The 15,301-nt window shown below is 51.7% G+C and overlaps 3 protein-coding genes across 8 annotated transcripts; 1 reads left to right on the top strand and 2 right to left on the bottom strand.

Moving 5' to 3' along the window:
• The first annotated feature begins 25 nt into the window (after positions 1-25).
• Positions 26-11,847, top strand: e(y)3 (enhancer of yellow 3). 5 transcript variants are annotated; one of them, NM_001272792.1, is made up of 13 exons: positions 26-205; positions 582-777; positions 1,956-4,261; positions 4,324-5,425; positions 5,490-5,758; positions 7,329-7,429; positions 7,495-7,650; positions 7,709-8,158; positions 8,246-8,521; positions 8,582-8,879; positions 9,035-9,245; positions 9,304-9,492; positions 9,632-10,428. In NM_001272792.1, exons 3-13 carry the CDS (start codon positions 1,958-1,960, stop codon positions 10,294-10,296), a joined length of 6,021 nt encoding a protein of 2,006 aa, NP_001259721.1. In that variant the 5' UTR covers positions 26-205; positions 582-777; positions 1,956-1,957; the 3' UTR covers positions 10,297-10,428. The 5 variants fall into 5 exon arrangements, with proteins under 5 accessions (NP_001259721.1, NP_001259718.1, NP_608334.3 ...); NM_001272789.1 differs by lacking the exon at positions 582-777 and having other exon boundaries at positions 1,926-4,261; positions 9,632-11,847; NM_134490.3 differs by having other exon boundaries at positions 26-777; positions 1,926-4,261.
• CG14212 (uncharacterized protein) lies at positions 11,794-12,690 on the bottom strand. Its single transcript, NM_134489.4, has one exon. The coding sequence runs from the start codon at positions 12,655-12,657 to the stop codon at positions 11,869-11,871; it is 789 nt and encodes a 262-aa protein (NP_608333.1). The 5' UTR covers positions 12,658-12,690; the 3' UTR covers positions 11,794-11,868.
• Positions 12,666-15,281, bottom strand: MKP-4 (MAPK Phosphatase 4). Of its 2 annotated transcripts, none has more exons than NM_134488.2 (5): positions 15,041-15,281; positions 14,847-14,978; positions 14,681-14,780; positions 13,933-14,615; positions 12,666-13,867 (listed from the first exon to the last, which is right to left on the bottom strand). In NM_134488.2, the coding sequence occupies exons 1-5, from the start codon at positions 15,183-15,185 to the stop codon at positions 13,764-13,766; spliced, it is 1,164 nt and encodes a 387-aa protein (NP_608332.2). In that variant the 5' UTR covers positions 15,186-15,281; the 3' UTR covers positions 12,666-13,763. The 2 variants fall into 2 exon arrangements, with proteins under 2 accessions (NP_608332.2, NP_001259717.1); NM_001272788.1 differs by having other exon boundaries at positions 13,196-13,867; positions 15,041-15,268.
• Between the last annotated feature and the right edge of the window lie 20 nt (positions 15,282-15,301).

Here is a 15,301-nt window from a genome sequence, read left to right as displayed (position 1 = left end):
TCTAGCTGACAGCCGCAAAACGGCCACACTGATTTTCATTTGTCGTGACGAGTACCTCGGAATCGAAAAGAAAAAAACATAAGCAGACAGGCGAAACAGAGCATTCCGTTCAATAATGAATGCATAAGAACGTTCGACGCGCGCCGAGAACCAGTCTGCATACGAGTCGTGCGTGCGGCCAGCGTGTTGGATATATTTTTTTGAGGTTTGCGCCAGTTTCCAATGCACTCTCGTGTCGCCCTGCCTTCTGTACCATCGAATTTGAATCGTTAAAAGTGCGTGGAAAAGTGTACGAATCGAAACCAATACACGGAAAGTGGGACAACGGCGACTGAGAGAGCTCGTTGCGCTTGTCTCTGTGTCGCTGCCTTTGTGTGCGTACGACTGAGCGTGTGTGTGTGTGTGCCGTTCTGTTGCTGTTGTGTGTGTGTGTGTGCATGCGTGTGCACCGCCGATGTGTGCGTGCGAGTAGTGCCTACTGCGGCCGAGAGTCGAGTGTTGCCCGTGCTTCGAAATCGCATTGAATCGTATGGAAAAATGTGTTTTACTTCTCGCCCAACAACGCCGAACGCCTAAAAAAGAAAATTGCCGCACGGCGTCGCGCAGCATCAATCAAAGTGCATAGAAATATGAGCATGCCAATGCCAGCAAAGGCAAAGGCAAACGAAATAGCAAATCCAAATCGCAATCGCGAATTGTGCACGCAAATCAAAAGCAGGCGCTCTTCTACTCCACCATCTTCTTTTGTCTGTCTCTGAGCGACGACTTTGCCGCATGGTGAGTTTGCCGTTTGCTTGTCGTTGCTGCTTCTTCTTTGCCCCGTTCGTTATTGTTGTTGTCGTTGGTATTGGTAGTGGTAGTGGTTGTAGTGGTGGTGTTGGGTCAGGGCTTTGGCGGCGGCGTCGTTGTTGCTAATTTTGTTGCCAGTGCACTGGCTGTCGATATTGCGCTCTAAAATCGTGCTCACAATAATATTAGTCCTAGTGCAGATAGATAGATGCTTGCATTTGGCCAGTAGAAATGTAAGCATACATATACGCAGGCCAGGGCAACCAACCCATATGAGTGTGTGCGTGTCGTGCTCCTTCGTATGTGTGTGTGTGTGTGTGGATTTTCTCCATGCAGCGGCATCGACTGCTTGTGGTGGATTTGGCCGCCAGCGTGGTGAATTCGCGTCAGTGTTGCCAGCACACACCAGTAACAAACAGGCCATAATTCGTGGCGGCGCGGCTTTCTCAGTATTTGCCTATCCCGCTGCTTCGCTGCGCTCCTCTGCGCTCAACGCCATAGCCATTCCGCTTCATCCTCATCTTCCTCCTGCCTTTTCACGTTCTCCCCCAGTCGACAGCTGTGTGCGCATGTTTGCAGCGCTTATTATTTATTAAGTGTTGTTGTTGTTGCCCTCGCCGTGGTTCTTCTTGTGTTTATTTCGCTTGAAGTTTTTCGCGGCAATTTCGAGCGGTAGTTTTTCAGCGCCGGAAAATCGTATTGCATTTTCATCGGAATTTTCGGCTGGCGACTGTTTAAACCTGCGCGTCCTTCGGTATTTACAAATACGGTTTAATTGTTTAGACATGTGCTATAATTAGTTCGTAACTCTACCCGGCTTTCATTCAATTTTATTCTTTCATTGGGCTCCAATAAGTGTGTATGTACAAATGTACATATATGTATGTATGTATGTATGAGTGTATTTGTGGGTGTGTGTGTCTGTAGGTCGTTCCCCTTTTCAAATTGTCTCTTTTTAGTGTAAACAAAATGCATCCCTTGGAGCGGCAATTATACGCATTATTATATGCTGTATTGGCGGTTTTCTTTAGGATTGATTTCACATGCAAATTTAAGAATTAGTTGTTGAAAGTCCCGAATCTTATCGACTGCTATCATGCACCCTGATCTAAAGTATCGTCCACTTCTTTTTGCAGGCTGGCGGCCCACTGGACAATCGAATATAGCAATGAATGATTTACGTCAGCAGCAGATGGTAGCAGCGACATCGTCATCAGGATCGGAATCGGGAACAGCGGTAGAATCGGCAGCCGCCACGTCCACAGCAGGATCAGCCGGAGCAGCAGGTCGCCCCCAGTCTAACTGTAGCGCTAATAGCAACGCCAAGTCAGTGGCAGCGAGCAGCACGAGCGAGGAGGAGCAGCGAGTTAGCTCCACGTCGTCGCCAGCCCAGCGGGATCAGCAGCTGAATGCAGATCGGGACCGGGAACAGGAGCCAGAGCCACAGCAGCAGCAGCAGCGGGAGGAGGCACTGCAGCACCAGCATAATCAGCCCGGCCATATAACCAGCACCACAGCGTCGCCTCCGCCGACGCTGCCACCGCCGACGACGCCGTGCGACGATGCCCCAAGCACAACTGGAGCATCTGCATCGGCCAGCTCAGCATCCGGAGAAGCACCATCAGCAGCATCAGCAGCGGGAGCAGCAGGTGGACCGATGGCCGCTACGGCGCTTGAGGTAGAGAGCGAGGAGCGGGATGGACATAAGATCATCCTGAAGCTCTCCAAGCACGCCAATCCCAACTCAAACGCAAATGAATCTCAGCCGGGCGGAGATGAGAGGCGCGTGGAGCCCCTGCGCATTCAGCTGCCCTGCGGCGGAGCGGAAGGAGGCTTGGTTGCGAAGCAGCAAGATGCCTTCGATGCGGACGCCTCTTCCTGCTCCTCGTCGTGCGCCGAGGACGAGGTGGCTACCACCCTCGGCCAACAACTACGAAACACCCCGCACATTGTGCCAAAGCTGACCATCCGCGCCGCGAACGAGAGGCGCGTAGGCAGCGTGGTGCCTAAGCTGACCATCAAGTTGCCTGAGAATCCGGCTGCTTCCGGCTCCAACTCCAACTCTGGATCGTGCTCAGCAGCTGTGAGTGGCGCCCAGTCAGCTATGCCCGCCAAGAACGATGCCCACCTGTCCAGCCTCTCGCCCGCATCCGCCTCGTCTTCATCTGCCTCGTCCTCCTCCTCATCGTCGTCGTCGTCCTCACTGGCGGAGATGCAGACGGTGCCCAAGCTGATGATCAAGACAACGCTAGCCGGTAGTAGCTGCATCAGCAGCAGTGAGGAGCTTCCGCAGCAGCAGCAGCAGATACCAAAGTTAACAATCAAGACAGGTGGCGGCGGTCAGGAGCACGTGCACACGGTCATAATGACGCACGACCTAAACAACGCCCAGAGCATCCCCAAACTCACCATTAAAACCAAATCCATAGAGATGATCGAGGACGAACAGGCGGCTAAGCTGGAGCAGCAATTGCAGCCGCTGCCCAAGCTGACCATCAAGAACTTATGCTCACCGAAGCACAAGGTGCGTGCAGTGCTCGAGGAGAAGCCACCAACGGCGGCCTCCAAGCTGGCTATCCCAAAACCCACGCCCAATCCCACGCCGGCTCCCATGACGAATGGCGGCGAGTCGAACAGCAGTAGTCAGGAATTCTGCGGCTTCTCCGACCCAGACGCAGATATAGCTGCGCCAGCCTCGGACGACGTTCGCCGCAATTCGGACGACATGGTGATCGACGATTCGCTCTCCAAGGAGCACGATCCCAAGATTTTTCACAATCTACCGCCCATGCCCGCCAGCAACGGCATAGCCAGCGGTGGGAGTAAGGCCAGTAAAGCCAGCAAGTCTGCCCAATCCCAGCACAACGTTGTGGACATGGTGGACCTGACCTCGTCACCGTCGCCGGGCTCTTCGCCAACGCATGTGCCTAACAACTTCACGGGACGCATTTCGCCGAAAGGGTTGCTCATCGACTGCCTGCGGATGCAAACTGCGATCGGCTGTTATGTGCCCGAGGAGGCCGACAGTCGCGTTAGGCCAGCTGCGTCGCCCAATTCGAACATATTGCTTAGCCAGCTGACGGCACCGGCTAAAAGCTTCACAACGACCACGCCTAAAAGCAAATCCAGCAAGTATCCCCAGCTAACGGAGCGCCTGATGGCGAATGGAAGCGGTACCGGTGGGGGATCTGTTATTGCTGCAGAAAGCGAGGCAGTCGTTGGTCCCTTGCCCGCCGCGAATCCCGCCCAATCCATAATCGAGTCCATTGAAATCCTGGACACGCCTGATGGCAGCCCGAGGGTAGCCTACATGGACGAGGATTCTAACCCGATGCTCAACAAACATCTCCAAACTATTCACAAGCTCGCAATGGATCACGGAGTGGAACAGCGTATGGATACCCAGGACAACAACAACGAGAACCACTTGAAACGCACTAACAGCGAGGGAAACGAATCTCCCAGCAGTAGAGTACGTTGTCGCTTATTTATTTATAACCAATTGTACCGTGACAGTAGTTTTTCTTTTCGCAGCTCCCTCCCAGCAAACAGCGACGTCTGGACAACGACGAGAACGACCAGCAGACGCAGAATTGCCACGATCCCGCCAGAAAGTGCAGTGAATCACTGCAGGCGCTTCCGCCGTCACATCGCTCGCGCAAGCAGAAGCACGAGCGAATCCTGAACACAGATCTGGAGGGTTCGCTTTTTCCACCCACCCAACAGCAGTCGATTTCAACGCCGGATCAAAATGGAGCCTTGTCCTCGGAGGTCGAAGGCGAGGACGCAAAGGCGCAAGATCCGCTAGAACCGGCGACGCCTCAGCCCCCACCGGTAGCGACGCCGGCAGGAACGGGCAAGAAGCGTGGGCGGCCGAAGCGTATCCAAAACCAGAGCTCGCCGGATGGTGGAGGTGCAGTTACTCCCAAACCCGGCACTCCACAGGAGGAGGCCAACAGCGCTGTCAAGTCGCGTCGCGTACAACTGCTGCGCAAGCGACTGGCCATCGACATGGTGAGCGTGGGCCAAGAGCAGGCGGACATGAAAGCTAAGGAAAAGGAGTCGTCTGTGGGCGTGCCAAATGCAAGAGTTGAAGACGGGCTTGCCGAAACTCTGGAATCTCCAAAGACTCGCGACCATCGCCCCCTGAGAGCCACGCGCCGCACCACGACCAGCACAAACACCAACCTGCAGCCCACGCCCAAGTCCACAAGGAAGCGCCAGAGCAAGGCCAGTGTCCAACAAAGCCAGTTGCCGCCGCCGACGATGGCTCAGTTCGGTAGTTCGGAGTCCGAGTCCAACAACAACAATAATAGCAGCATATCCTTTGCCCTGAGCGCGCAGATCGACCTCACAATGTGCTCGTCCAGTTCGTCGACCTCCTCTGGCGCTGCCGCCAACCAGCAGGTGATCGGTGGAAGTGGCAGCAGCTCGATGCTACCTCCGACGACGATTCTGTCTTCTTCGGATCCGCTGCCCGATGTCATCTTCCAGCCAAATGACTTCTCCTCTATCATGGCCACCCAGCAGCTGCGCTCCTCGCGCCCCTCAAGCATCAGCTGTGGCAGTACCGGCGGTAGCCAGCCGGACTGTCACGACGAGGACAACTACACCAGCGCGCTGGACAATTCCGGAGGTAAGAAAGTTTTGTTAAATCCTTTAAAACTTCAAGTAACCAAAAGTAAACTCTTCCTCTTCAGACGAAACTGCGTTGCCTATGCCCCCCACGCGGGGACGTGGTCGTGGCCGGCGATCCAGGGGAGGCCGCGGTAGAGGATCTTCTTCGGTGGATCGGGCTGTCAGCGTCGGAGGCACAGCCTCCACAACGCCCGCCACGCAGCCTAGGGCCCCGCGAATGAGCCGAGGAGCAAGTGCCGTAGCAAAGGCCATCGCCATGAGTCGACCACGATGCGTGGGCGGCCTCAAGCACCAGCCCGATCCCGAGAGACTTAAAGGCTTGTTCAGTCCGGTAAGTGGTCTTCGTTTATGCTTGGTAAAGGTAATCGTTATGCTTATGGTAAAGTAAACATTGTTATATTAAGTGGGATCAAGTTGCGTATGTTTTTGTTAATTTTGCAAAACTACTTAGCAATTCGCCAAAGCCATTTGATGAGTGCTTAGCTTTAGGGATTTTCATTTCTCTAAAAATGGGTGCGAATATGAATAGCCTAGGAAGGAGCGTATTTTATATACTTTAGTAAAACATTTATATATATATTTGCAACATATTTAGTTATGTTAATGGGGGGCAACTGGAATTAGGACCTAACTGGTTCCACTTGTTTCGAAAACTGCAAATAATACCACACTTATTCTCTCATAACCAAGTATCGAGAGCGACTCGTCGAAAAGTGGCGCGAATATTTAGAAGACGGCGACTAGTTGGCTAAACTAAAAATATAATAAATGCGCCAAACTTTGTCGCTGGATAAGAGAATCGTAGATCCTTGAATTGGAGTCACCTTTTGAAATGGGGCTGTTTGCATGTTATTTTAAACTAACGAGACCGAGCAGCAGTAACGAGTGATGGTGCGGCTCGAGATCTCGTTAGTTCTCGCAGTAACGGACATCGGATATGGGGCATCGTGTTGAAGATGGTCAGTACAGTTAGGGCTTCTACCGGGCTTTACAATTTGTATTACATTGCCTTCTTGTTTATGTTTCATTACGTAAATCTTGCCCACTTACCCAAACTCTCACACACACTGAGGGCTAACGTGTCGTAATTAAAAAAAGGCGCGCGCCATGTCGCGAATTCATTGCCAACGGCCTAGTGTAAGTGCACAGCCAACAACAACAATAAAGCCAAGCGAGCCGCTGCTGCATTAGCTATTGGGGGCGTGTGGCGTGCCGGTTAAGGGGGGGAGCGGCGAAGGAAGCAGCTGCGAACTGAGCAGCGCAGCCGCTGTGATTGTTGTTGGCTTCACCTGCGATTTTAATCAGCTGAAGTTTTTGTTTGGCTCTCGCCAATCGCACGTGTGTGTGTTTGTGTCTTTGCATGTGTGTGGGTAAATGAGCTGACAGTAGTCCACCTTCACCACACCTGCTGCTGCTGCACTCGCTCTCACTCTCGATTGCTCTCTTGCCCACTCTCTCAGCGGGGCTTTGAATGTGAACTTCGTTGAGAGCTGGCAACTCTGCGCTCGCCGTTTTCGCTGCTGCACGTTTAAACATGTGCAAAGAGCAATGGCTTCCAAAAATTGCAAGGATAAATAATTATGCGCACATGTGTACATATGTACGCATGTATGCATGTTGAGCAATTACCCTGTGTTTACAAATGGTTAGTTTTTACTTCGTAGGGTTTCAGGGTTTCCTTCTGCTATTGGCAATTCTAAGTAAAAGTAAGTTAAGTACCAATCGTATAATTATTCCTACCGTTCTATGAGAATGAACTGTTATGTCCTAGACTACGAATTGAAATATGTATGTATATGTATGTACATACATACATATATACATATATAAGGTATACGTTAGATCGCAATGTCCTTTGAATTCATGATTCCTAATTACCTACCGCCCTAATTCTTCTTTAGTCGCCGCAAGTGTTTGAGGAGGACACGCGTATGAGCGCCGATCTTAGCAACAGCAATCAGTCGATGGCCAGCCTGATGGAACCCCCGCTAACGCCACAGAAGTGAGTCTTCCATGTGTTCATTTCCACTGTAAATTGTAATTAATAAATTCTTTTCTCGTCTGCAGGCAACCCGACTTCCTCAACAACGAGGAGTCACAGTCGTCCATGGTGAGCAATGTGAGCATGATGGACTCCAACCAGGGTCAGTCCGCCGACGCGATTCTGGGTTCTGCTCTCAAACGTCCAAAGAAGAAGAAGATGGAAACTTGCGTGGCCGAAGAGTAAGTGCATTCTAACGAACTCATAACGTAGCAGGTCTAAGACTTTATTGAATTGCAGCACCGACTACAGCGCCTCCAGCATCGCCGAGTACGACTGGCCACCGCCTAAAGGTTGCTGCCCATCAAAGAATCGGGACACCTTCATGATTCAAGAGCAGGTGGCGCTCTATCTGGGCATTACCAGCTTTAAGCGCAAGTACCCGGATCTGCCACGCCGATCGGTCGACATGGAGGAGCGCAATTGGCTGCAGGAGAAGGGGCTGGTTAGCGAGAAGTTGTGCGACCTGGGCATCACCGCTGTGTGGGCCTCCGACATATTGGACATCATGTACGCGGACTTTTTCGACAAGTACGAAGAGTACAAGGAGTACATTCGCAGAAAGCATTTGCGCGAGATCGAGGCTAAGCAGAAGGCCCTAGGACTCACAGTCGGGGCCGGACGAGGTCTGCAAGCTCGCGACCGTGCCATGCTTTCGGCCACCAAGTGGAACGCTTACTTCAACAAGTCGTGAGTTACTTTCTATACTTTCTAGCAGTTGCATTTGGTAAATGAGCAGCTTCCTAATGCTAATGCCTTCTAATCTCTTGTATGCAGCCGTAAGGATGAGCGCCAGTCCTGCATGGACCTGCAGACCTTCACGATAAATCAGCCGCAGCCAAGGACCGCGCCCACCTGTACACGCCTAGAGCGCTCCACTTCGGATTTGATACGGGCAGTGGCAGAAGAGGCGAATATCCCGGCACCGCCTAATCTCCTGCCACCCCGCGACTATGACGAGGCCTTCCGCAACTCAGACTACGCTTATCCACTCACGGTGGTACCGGACCAGTTCTCAATGGCCTACCGCCAGTTTGAGCCCGCCGAGCTCAGGTAAGACGCAGTCGTGGTGTCTCTATTATTTTCACTGTCACTAACAATTCACTTTTACAGAGCCTACCCACTGGACACGGCGCTGGACAAGCCGCCGACCGATCTGATGGCTCAGCTGCTACAGGCAAAATCCGAAGCTGTAGGCAGCGATGAAATCAAAACGTCCGCCCCGGCCCCCAAGGATCTGGGGCAAGAGCAGTCCGCCATCAAATCCGTAACGGTAACGGCGCCCGTCCGACGCAGCAGAAGGTCCACACGCCAGCAGACGGACAAGGTTCGCACGGCTAGCAGCTCCAGCACGTCCTCCGCTCAATCGGTCTCATCCGCGTCCAGCGGCAACGGGAGCAGCAGTGATACGGTAATTTGAGCGATTTGGATAGAGATACATTCATTCGATTTGATGAAATACATTGAATTGAGTTAAATTGAATCACATTTGGTTCACTGGTGTCTGCATTCTGATAACTATGGGCTTCAGTTGAAATAATCGCCAACAATTCTTATGCATTTTAGGAAAGCGGCGATGAAAGCGACTTTAGCAGCACATCGAGCTGCAGCAGTTCGACGGGTGCCTCAAGTGGAGCAGGCAGCGAGGACGAGGATGGGAACGAGTGCTCATCGTCGGTCAGGCTGTCCACCTGCGGCGTCTGTCTGCGCAGTCAGCATCGCAATGCTAGGGACATGCCGGAGGCTTTCATCCGCTGTTACACATGCCGAAAGCGCGGTAAGTAGTCCCCCATACTTTGCTCCGCTTCCGTCCTAAAATCAGTGCCATCCCACAGTCCATCCCAGCTGCGTTGATATGCCACCGCGCATGGTGGGTCGCGTGAGGAACTACAATTGGCAGTGCGCCGGGTGCAAATGCTGCATCAAGTGCCGTAGCAGCCAACGTCCAGGAAAGATGCTCTATTGCGAGCAGTGCGACCGAGGCTACCACATCTACTGCTTGGGCCTCAGGACAGTCCCAGATGGTAAGTACTTCGTGGCTTGTCTATAAAGCCATTTGGAGAGTTAGTTGCTCATGGATAACATACATAAATTGTTCGATTGAATGATTTGAAATATACAGACTAGATTACTTAACAAACATCCCTCTTACAAAACTTACAGGGCGCTGGAGCTGTGAGCGCTGCTGTTTCTGCATGCGATGCGGGGCCACCAAGCCGGAGGGTCTGCCCCAGGTGGCCGCTCTGTCCCAGGCGTCCGGAGGACCGTCGGCCAACGGGGATCGCTCAAAGGCAGCGCGCAATAAGCGCTTGAAATGGGTGCACGAGTACCGCATCGATCATGTGACGAAGATCCGGGAGCACGCCGCCATGTTCTGCGTACCATGTGCGCGAAACAAGCCCGCCAAGCGGCAGTCGGCGGCGGGTGCGGCCGGTGCGGCAGCAGTTACTCCTGTCTTGGAGGCCACTTCCGCGCAAACGGATGACAGTCCGATGCCCAGTCCCGGCCTGACAACCAACGGAGGACGCGCCCTTTCGCCAACGGCGGCACTGAGTCCAAAGGCAGCTGTGCCCGTGGCATCGCTGCCGCCCGTTCTTGAAGCGACGACGGTGACCACAAATATTGCGGGAACGATAGGCAGACGGCAGGCGGGTAATGCTGTCAATATTACAACGATGCAGTGCAGCAGCAGCAGCAGCAGCAACTTCAGCGGGAACGGAGTCACCGAGGACGCGGCGAATGTCACTGCAACGGGAACGGCTACGGCGGCCGCAGGAGCACCCGCTGCCACTCCAATAGGCATAGCTCCGCCGCCCGTTGTTGCCTGAGTGGGGGTCATACGTTATTGTGCCAAGCGTACTCTAACGGACTTATAGTAAGCGCCGGACGCGCCGCCCCTTTTACCAAGCCGCCTCCAAAGTGGTCGTAACCACAGAGCACAGCCGCCATCCCAAAAAAAGAAAATAAGAAAAAAAAAACCACACACAGATGCATAGTATTAATGAATGCGACAAGGGGAAGAGAATGGATTAAGAGTGGAGAGAGTATTTAAGGTTTTTTTTTTACTACGATTATTCTTTATTTGTCAGTACTGCATTGTATTGATTGTGTTTTATACATATATACATATAAATATTCCTATTATAGTTATGTTACTTAACTTTGCTAATGTTAACAACCAAACGACCGCATAAACACACACAAACACACACACACACATGACACGCACCCCGAACACCAAGTAGACCACGTTATGCTTAAGACTTTTTTAACGCCTAAGTTGAATAGCCTAGCACTAAGTCACAACTTCATTTGTTTCTAGTGAATTCATTTGACGCATTTTAGTTCAATTGCGCGCAATCGCCCACGCAAAAACAGATTTGTACACTTGCGTTTTTAACCGAGGAAAGAGTGCTGTCTGTCCAGCTGTCCAGCTGTCCTGGCCGTGCGGCTTTGTTCGTTTGTATTCCCGTGTCCTTGGAGGCTTGGTCCACCCGCTGGGTTGGGTCTTGTCCACGTCTGTAGGTAGGGCTAGCTGTTTCGTGTTACCGTTTGCTTTTGAATCGAAATAGTGTCTATTTCTATTTCTCAGCCAAGTCTAAGTCTAAGCCGCCACCGTGCGCACTGTGCATCTGTATTTTCTATAGACATTATATTTGATTTTAAACGTCTTATGCGCCGAATTTTTGAACATGTATGTATATGTGTGTATTTATAAGAACCACGCCCTCTAGCCCATGTAAGTAGTTAAGCACAGCCTAAGTAGTGTCTTCATGTGCGGTAGCTGCTTGTCCTTTTTTTTTTCGATTCGTTTAGTTTAGATTCGGTAGATTCGTAAGCGGGGTAGGGACTTGGCTCGGCGGTGGATCGAGGATCGGGGAGCCGGGTGCCGCTCTGCAATCGTATGGCTAAGAATGTATTATAAATGTAATTTATGCTAACACATAACCCAACAACAAACGGACCCACACACCACACACACACACAAACAAACATATATATTTATATATACATATATATATATATATATATATATATAGATATACTAGCTGTAGCTATAAGATTAAAGCACAAGAACAGATACAGATGTGGCTAGCGAGGATTAGGTAGGAGGAAGTGGAAGTGTGGAAGAACCATGTGTGAAATATTGTTAGGCAACAGTTCTAATACCGCCGCAGGATAGGTAGCTCTAAGTTTTCGATCTACTTAAGACAGAGTGGATCCACAGACGGGCCCAGCTGCAAACCTCGGCTGGAGAGAGCTGGGTAATCCACTTTATGCGAAAAGTAAATCTTAAGTCCTTCATATTAAGTGGAATTATTCTTATGTATACATACTGAAAGATTTATTTTTAAGTCGAATAAAACAGCAGCATTAATAACCTGGCCTTACCACAAACTCTACGCCACGATTTTGGGCATCAGGAGCTCCTCCAGCTCGTGGCCGTCGCGCCATGTGAGCACGGAGCAGGCCAGTTCCTGGCCATGGGCGGTCATCTTACCGTGCAGCTCGAATCCGCGCCGGATGCAGGCGACATCCTTTTGCCGCAGCCGCTTAATGGCGCACAGATCGTTGCAACTATCGCCCACATAGATCAAGCGCTCGTATCGCCCGCTGCACGTCAGCTCGTCCATCACGGAGCCCTTGCACATGTTGGAGGGGCAGAGATCGCAGTCAGTCTGCTCTTGGTAGGGCAGCACCAGCAGTTCGCCGCTCGCTTGGACGCATGCGGGATTGGTGAACACGCCGCCGGCAAAGAGGCACTCAATGGCGTACGCCTGCAGCCACTCGCCGATGAAGAAGGAGTTGGCGTCGCTGACGATGCACAGTTCGAGCTCAGGGATCCTGGCTAATTGGCGCATCACCCGCAGCATTCCAGGCACGGCTGTGAGACTGCGCACACGCTTGCCCACCGACGCGGAGTTCACCTTGTGCTCGCCATGCAGGCGCTGCAACACTTGGCTTATGAAGCTCAGCCAGCCGCACTTGGGGATCTGGTCCTGCAGCTCCTTGCGCTGACTGGTCGGCAGTAGTTGGCTCACCGCCAAATAGGAGTCCTGCTCAACGATGGTCCTGTCGAAGTCGATGGCGACTAGGGTGCGCGGTCCAGGCGAACTGGATGCGCTCAGACCGCGTCCGAAGGGCGAAAGGCAACGGCTCAACCGGAGGCTTCTCGAAATTGCAAACATTTTGGTGTGGAAAACAAACAATTTGACTTTAATATCAATGCACACACTCGTTTAAACAGTACAGTAGATATGGGTGAACAAAGCACATCAATATCGATAAGGTAGCGCCAATATCCGAAGGTGCACGAAGTCCCATGGAAGCTGGGGGGGATCTTCGTTCCATCGACCATGCGACCGACGTGTCCGTTTGGCCGACAATGTTGTAATTATAATATAATGTGTGTATTATATGTATGTATATCGCATAAGTTTTAGATATTGTCATTGAAAAATGTTGTTTCGTTTTCCGTTGCATAAAATATTTTCCAAAAAGGTTTAAATATCTAAAATACATTCATAGTTTGTGTGTGTGTGTGTGTGTTGGTAACATGCAAAAAGCTATGCAAATGCATATGGAACAGCAAAGATCAATATACATACTTGTATGGCTTCCAACAAATATGGGTGCACTATATCGCACGTACATAAGTAAGTGTATAATTTAGCTACATGGGCGAATTCATTGGCTAACTATATAAAATGAAACAATATACCATATACCACTACTGGAAACAATCAACGTATCTCTTTCAGCTTTTGGGGATTCACATATCAATGTTGCGATCGGATGAGATACTCTGTGATTATTTCTTATTCTTAAGAATTGAGTAAATATTTACTGACTGACCAAATGGAATCCGAAGTTAGTTTGTGATTAAATTACGTTTGCTTCGCGCGGAAGTTTTGATATTGTAAACCTGGCAATCAGTTTATATCCGATACGAGATCGGATTCCCAAGAGGGAACTAACTAAGCTAACTGCTTGCGTTTCAAAAATCTCAGCTTGGTGGAGGAGCTATTCAGCAATGGGACCAATTAACTTATGTTTCAACAGCGTAACCGAAGCCCAACTTCTCCAATGACCCATAGAAACATAACTTAATGCCCATATATGTATATATGTAGGACATCAATGTTGGCCAGCACTGATAAGCACTGATCAATCAATCCAAGCCTCCATTGCTTTTTGTTTAGGTGGGCGATTGCCGTTCTTTGCCAGCCGACAAGGGAGTCCAATTGTCCCGTCTCTGATGATGCCATCTCGCTCTATTTCCAGCACGCTGCACCTAAACCGTGGTCTGCACGTTCTGCACGGCCTTCGAGAGCTCCACCTTGGAAGGTATCAGATAAAATGCAGGCGTCATCGTCTCCCCGCACGGACACTTGCAGGCTGCAATAAATTAGGAGGAATGAGTGGGGGGCGGGATTATCGGCTGGTGGAGCAGCATAGCCAACCGTTGATCCAGCTAAAGTTTCCCAATTTCTGCTCGCACTTGGGACAGTACAGGCGGCCCTGGGTGTTCAGCATGATGCGGTGCATCCAGGCGATGGGCTCCACAAACAGTATGCTGCGGCAATAGTTTGGCGTGCTTTCGTGGCCGGGTGAACCGAGTGATGACTGGCGGATGCGCTCGGACAGCTGCTCCAGCATGCGAGCACCATGATGATTTTCGGCCTGATCATGTGACTGAGCCGGCAGCTTAGCTGCAGCGACTTCTTCTTTCTCCTTGGGTACCACCTCCTGCGGCGGCCTGTCACGCGGCTTGTGCTCCAGTACATGCGACTTGGAGGCGAGGACGCGGCGGCAACGACGACAGCGGAACACTATGGGCTCCGGGTTCTCGCGCGTTATATCTGGATCCGGACGGACCACGCTGTGGAAGCTTTGCGGCAGGATCTTGGCCTTGCGCATCTGCTCGCCAGCCAGGCGCAGGCGATGGATCTTGTAGCGCTGGCAGTTGGGGTCAATCTTGCAGCCCATGCGCCGGAAGAGCTTTAGTTGGCTGACAAAGCCAGCGTTTGGCTGGACGAAGCGCCGTTTGGCCTTGACCAGCTCGTAGGCGGGCAGGAAGTCCAGATTGTGTCGCTTCATCATGTAAGCGATCACAGTGGATGAGCTGCGACTGACGCCGAAGTAGCTGTTGGAAGGCACAAAGAGTCAGTGGCCAAATCGTGGGCCGGTCAGCCTAGGTAAGATGCTCACCAGTGCACAAGGACATTGCCCTGCTGGGCCAGGGCCGAGCTGATAAAGTCAACGCAGCCCTCCAGATGCTGCAGAATATCTTCGCGCGGCATGTCGGCAACTGAAACAGGGATTAACGCCAGTGAAGTTGTTGCACATTCACGAAGCTACCGATCTGTGTGCTTACTCTGTATATATTTGGTGGTCAGAAAGCTGGCCTCCAGAATGTGCTGCGGCAGCGGGACCGAATCCAGCGTGAGGATGTGGGTGATCTTGAAGGAGCGCAGCGTCTCCATGTGCGTCGCCGCGGTCAGGTTGCCTGGTGGTGTAAGGAAGGGTTGAGAAATGCATCGATCACAAGGATTAGAGCTATATGCTTACCTAGAAACAGGCCTGTGTCCACCTCGTCGATGCTGACCGGTCCGCCGTCGAAGTCCTCGCGCGTCAGCACCCCGGAGTCCTGGGCCTTGCCACCCCCCGCGGAGGACGAAGGCCACGCCTGCCGTTGAGACTGAGACTGTTCCATGGCCAGGCAACAGATACCAGCTGGAGGCAGAGGAAGAAGAAGAGCGAGGACAGGACCTAGCGTGGAAATGGAAGTGCTAGTAGTGTGACCGCGGCTGCATTGCGCGGTAACCGATT

The sequence above is a fragment of the Drosophila melanogaster genome, chromosome X (assembly GCF_000001215.4).
Source record: "Drosophila melanogaster chromosome X".
Classification (NCBI taxonomy): Eukaryota; Metazoa; Arthropoda; class Insecta; order Diptera; family Drosophilidae; genus Drosophila; species Drosophila melanogaster.
This window is presented reverse-complemented; position numbering and strand designations above follow the sequence as displayed.

What these genes read in the sequence shown, in the direction of transcription:
- MKP-4 (NM_134488.2), bottom strand. Translation starts at nt 15,185, where the DNA reads ATGGAACAGTCTCAGTCTCAACGGCAGGCGTGGCCTTCGTCCTCCGCG. An exon ending in GACCACCAAATATATACAGA is followed by an intron (nt 14,781 to 14,846) that starts GTAAGCACACAG and finishes TCCCTGTTTCAG; the next exon opens with TTGCCGACATGCCGCGCGAA. An exon ending in GGCAATGTCCTTGTGCACTG is followed by an intron (nt 14,616 to 14,680) that starts GTGAGCATCTTA and finishes GCCTTCCAACAG; the next exon opens with CTACTTCGGCGTCAGTCGCA.
- CG14212 (NM_134489.4), bottom strand. Translation starts at nt 12,657, where the DNA reads ATGTTTGCAATTTCGAGAAGCCTCCGGTTGAGCCGTTGCCTTTCGCCC.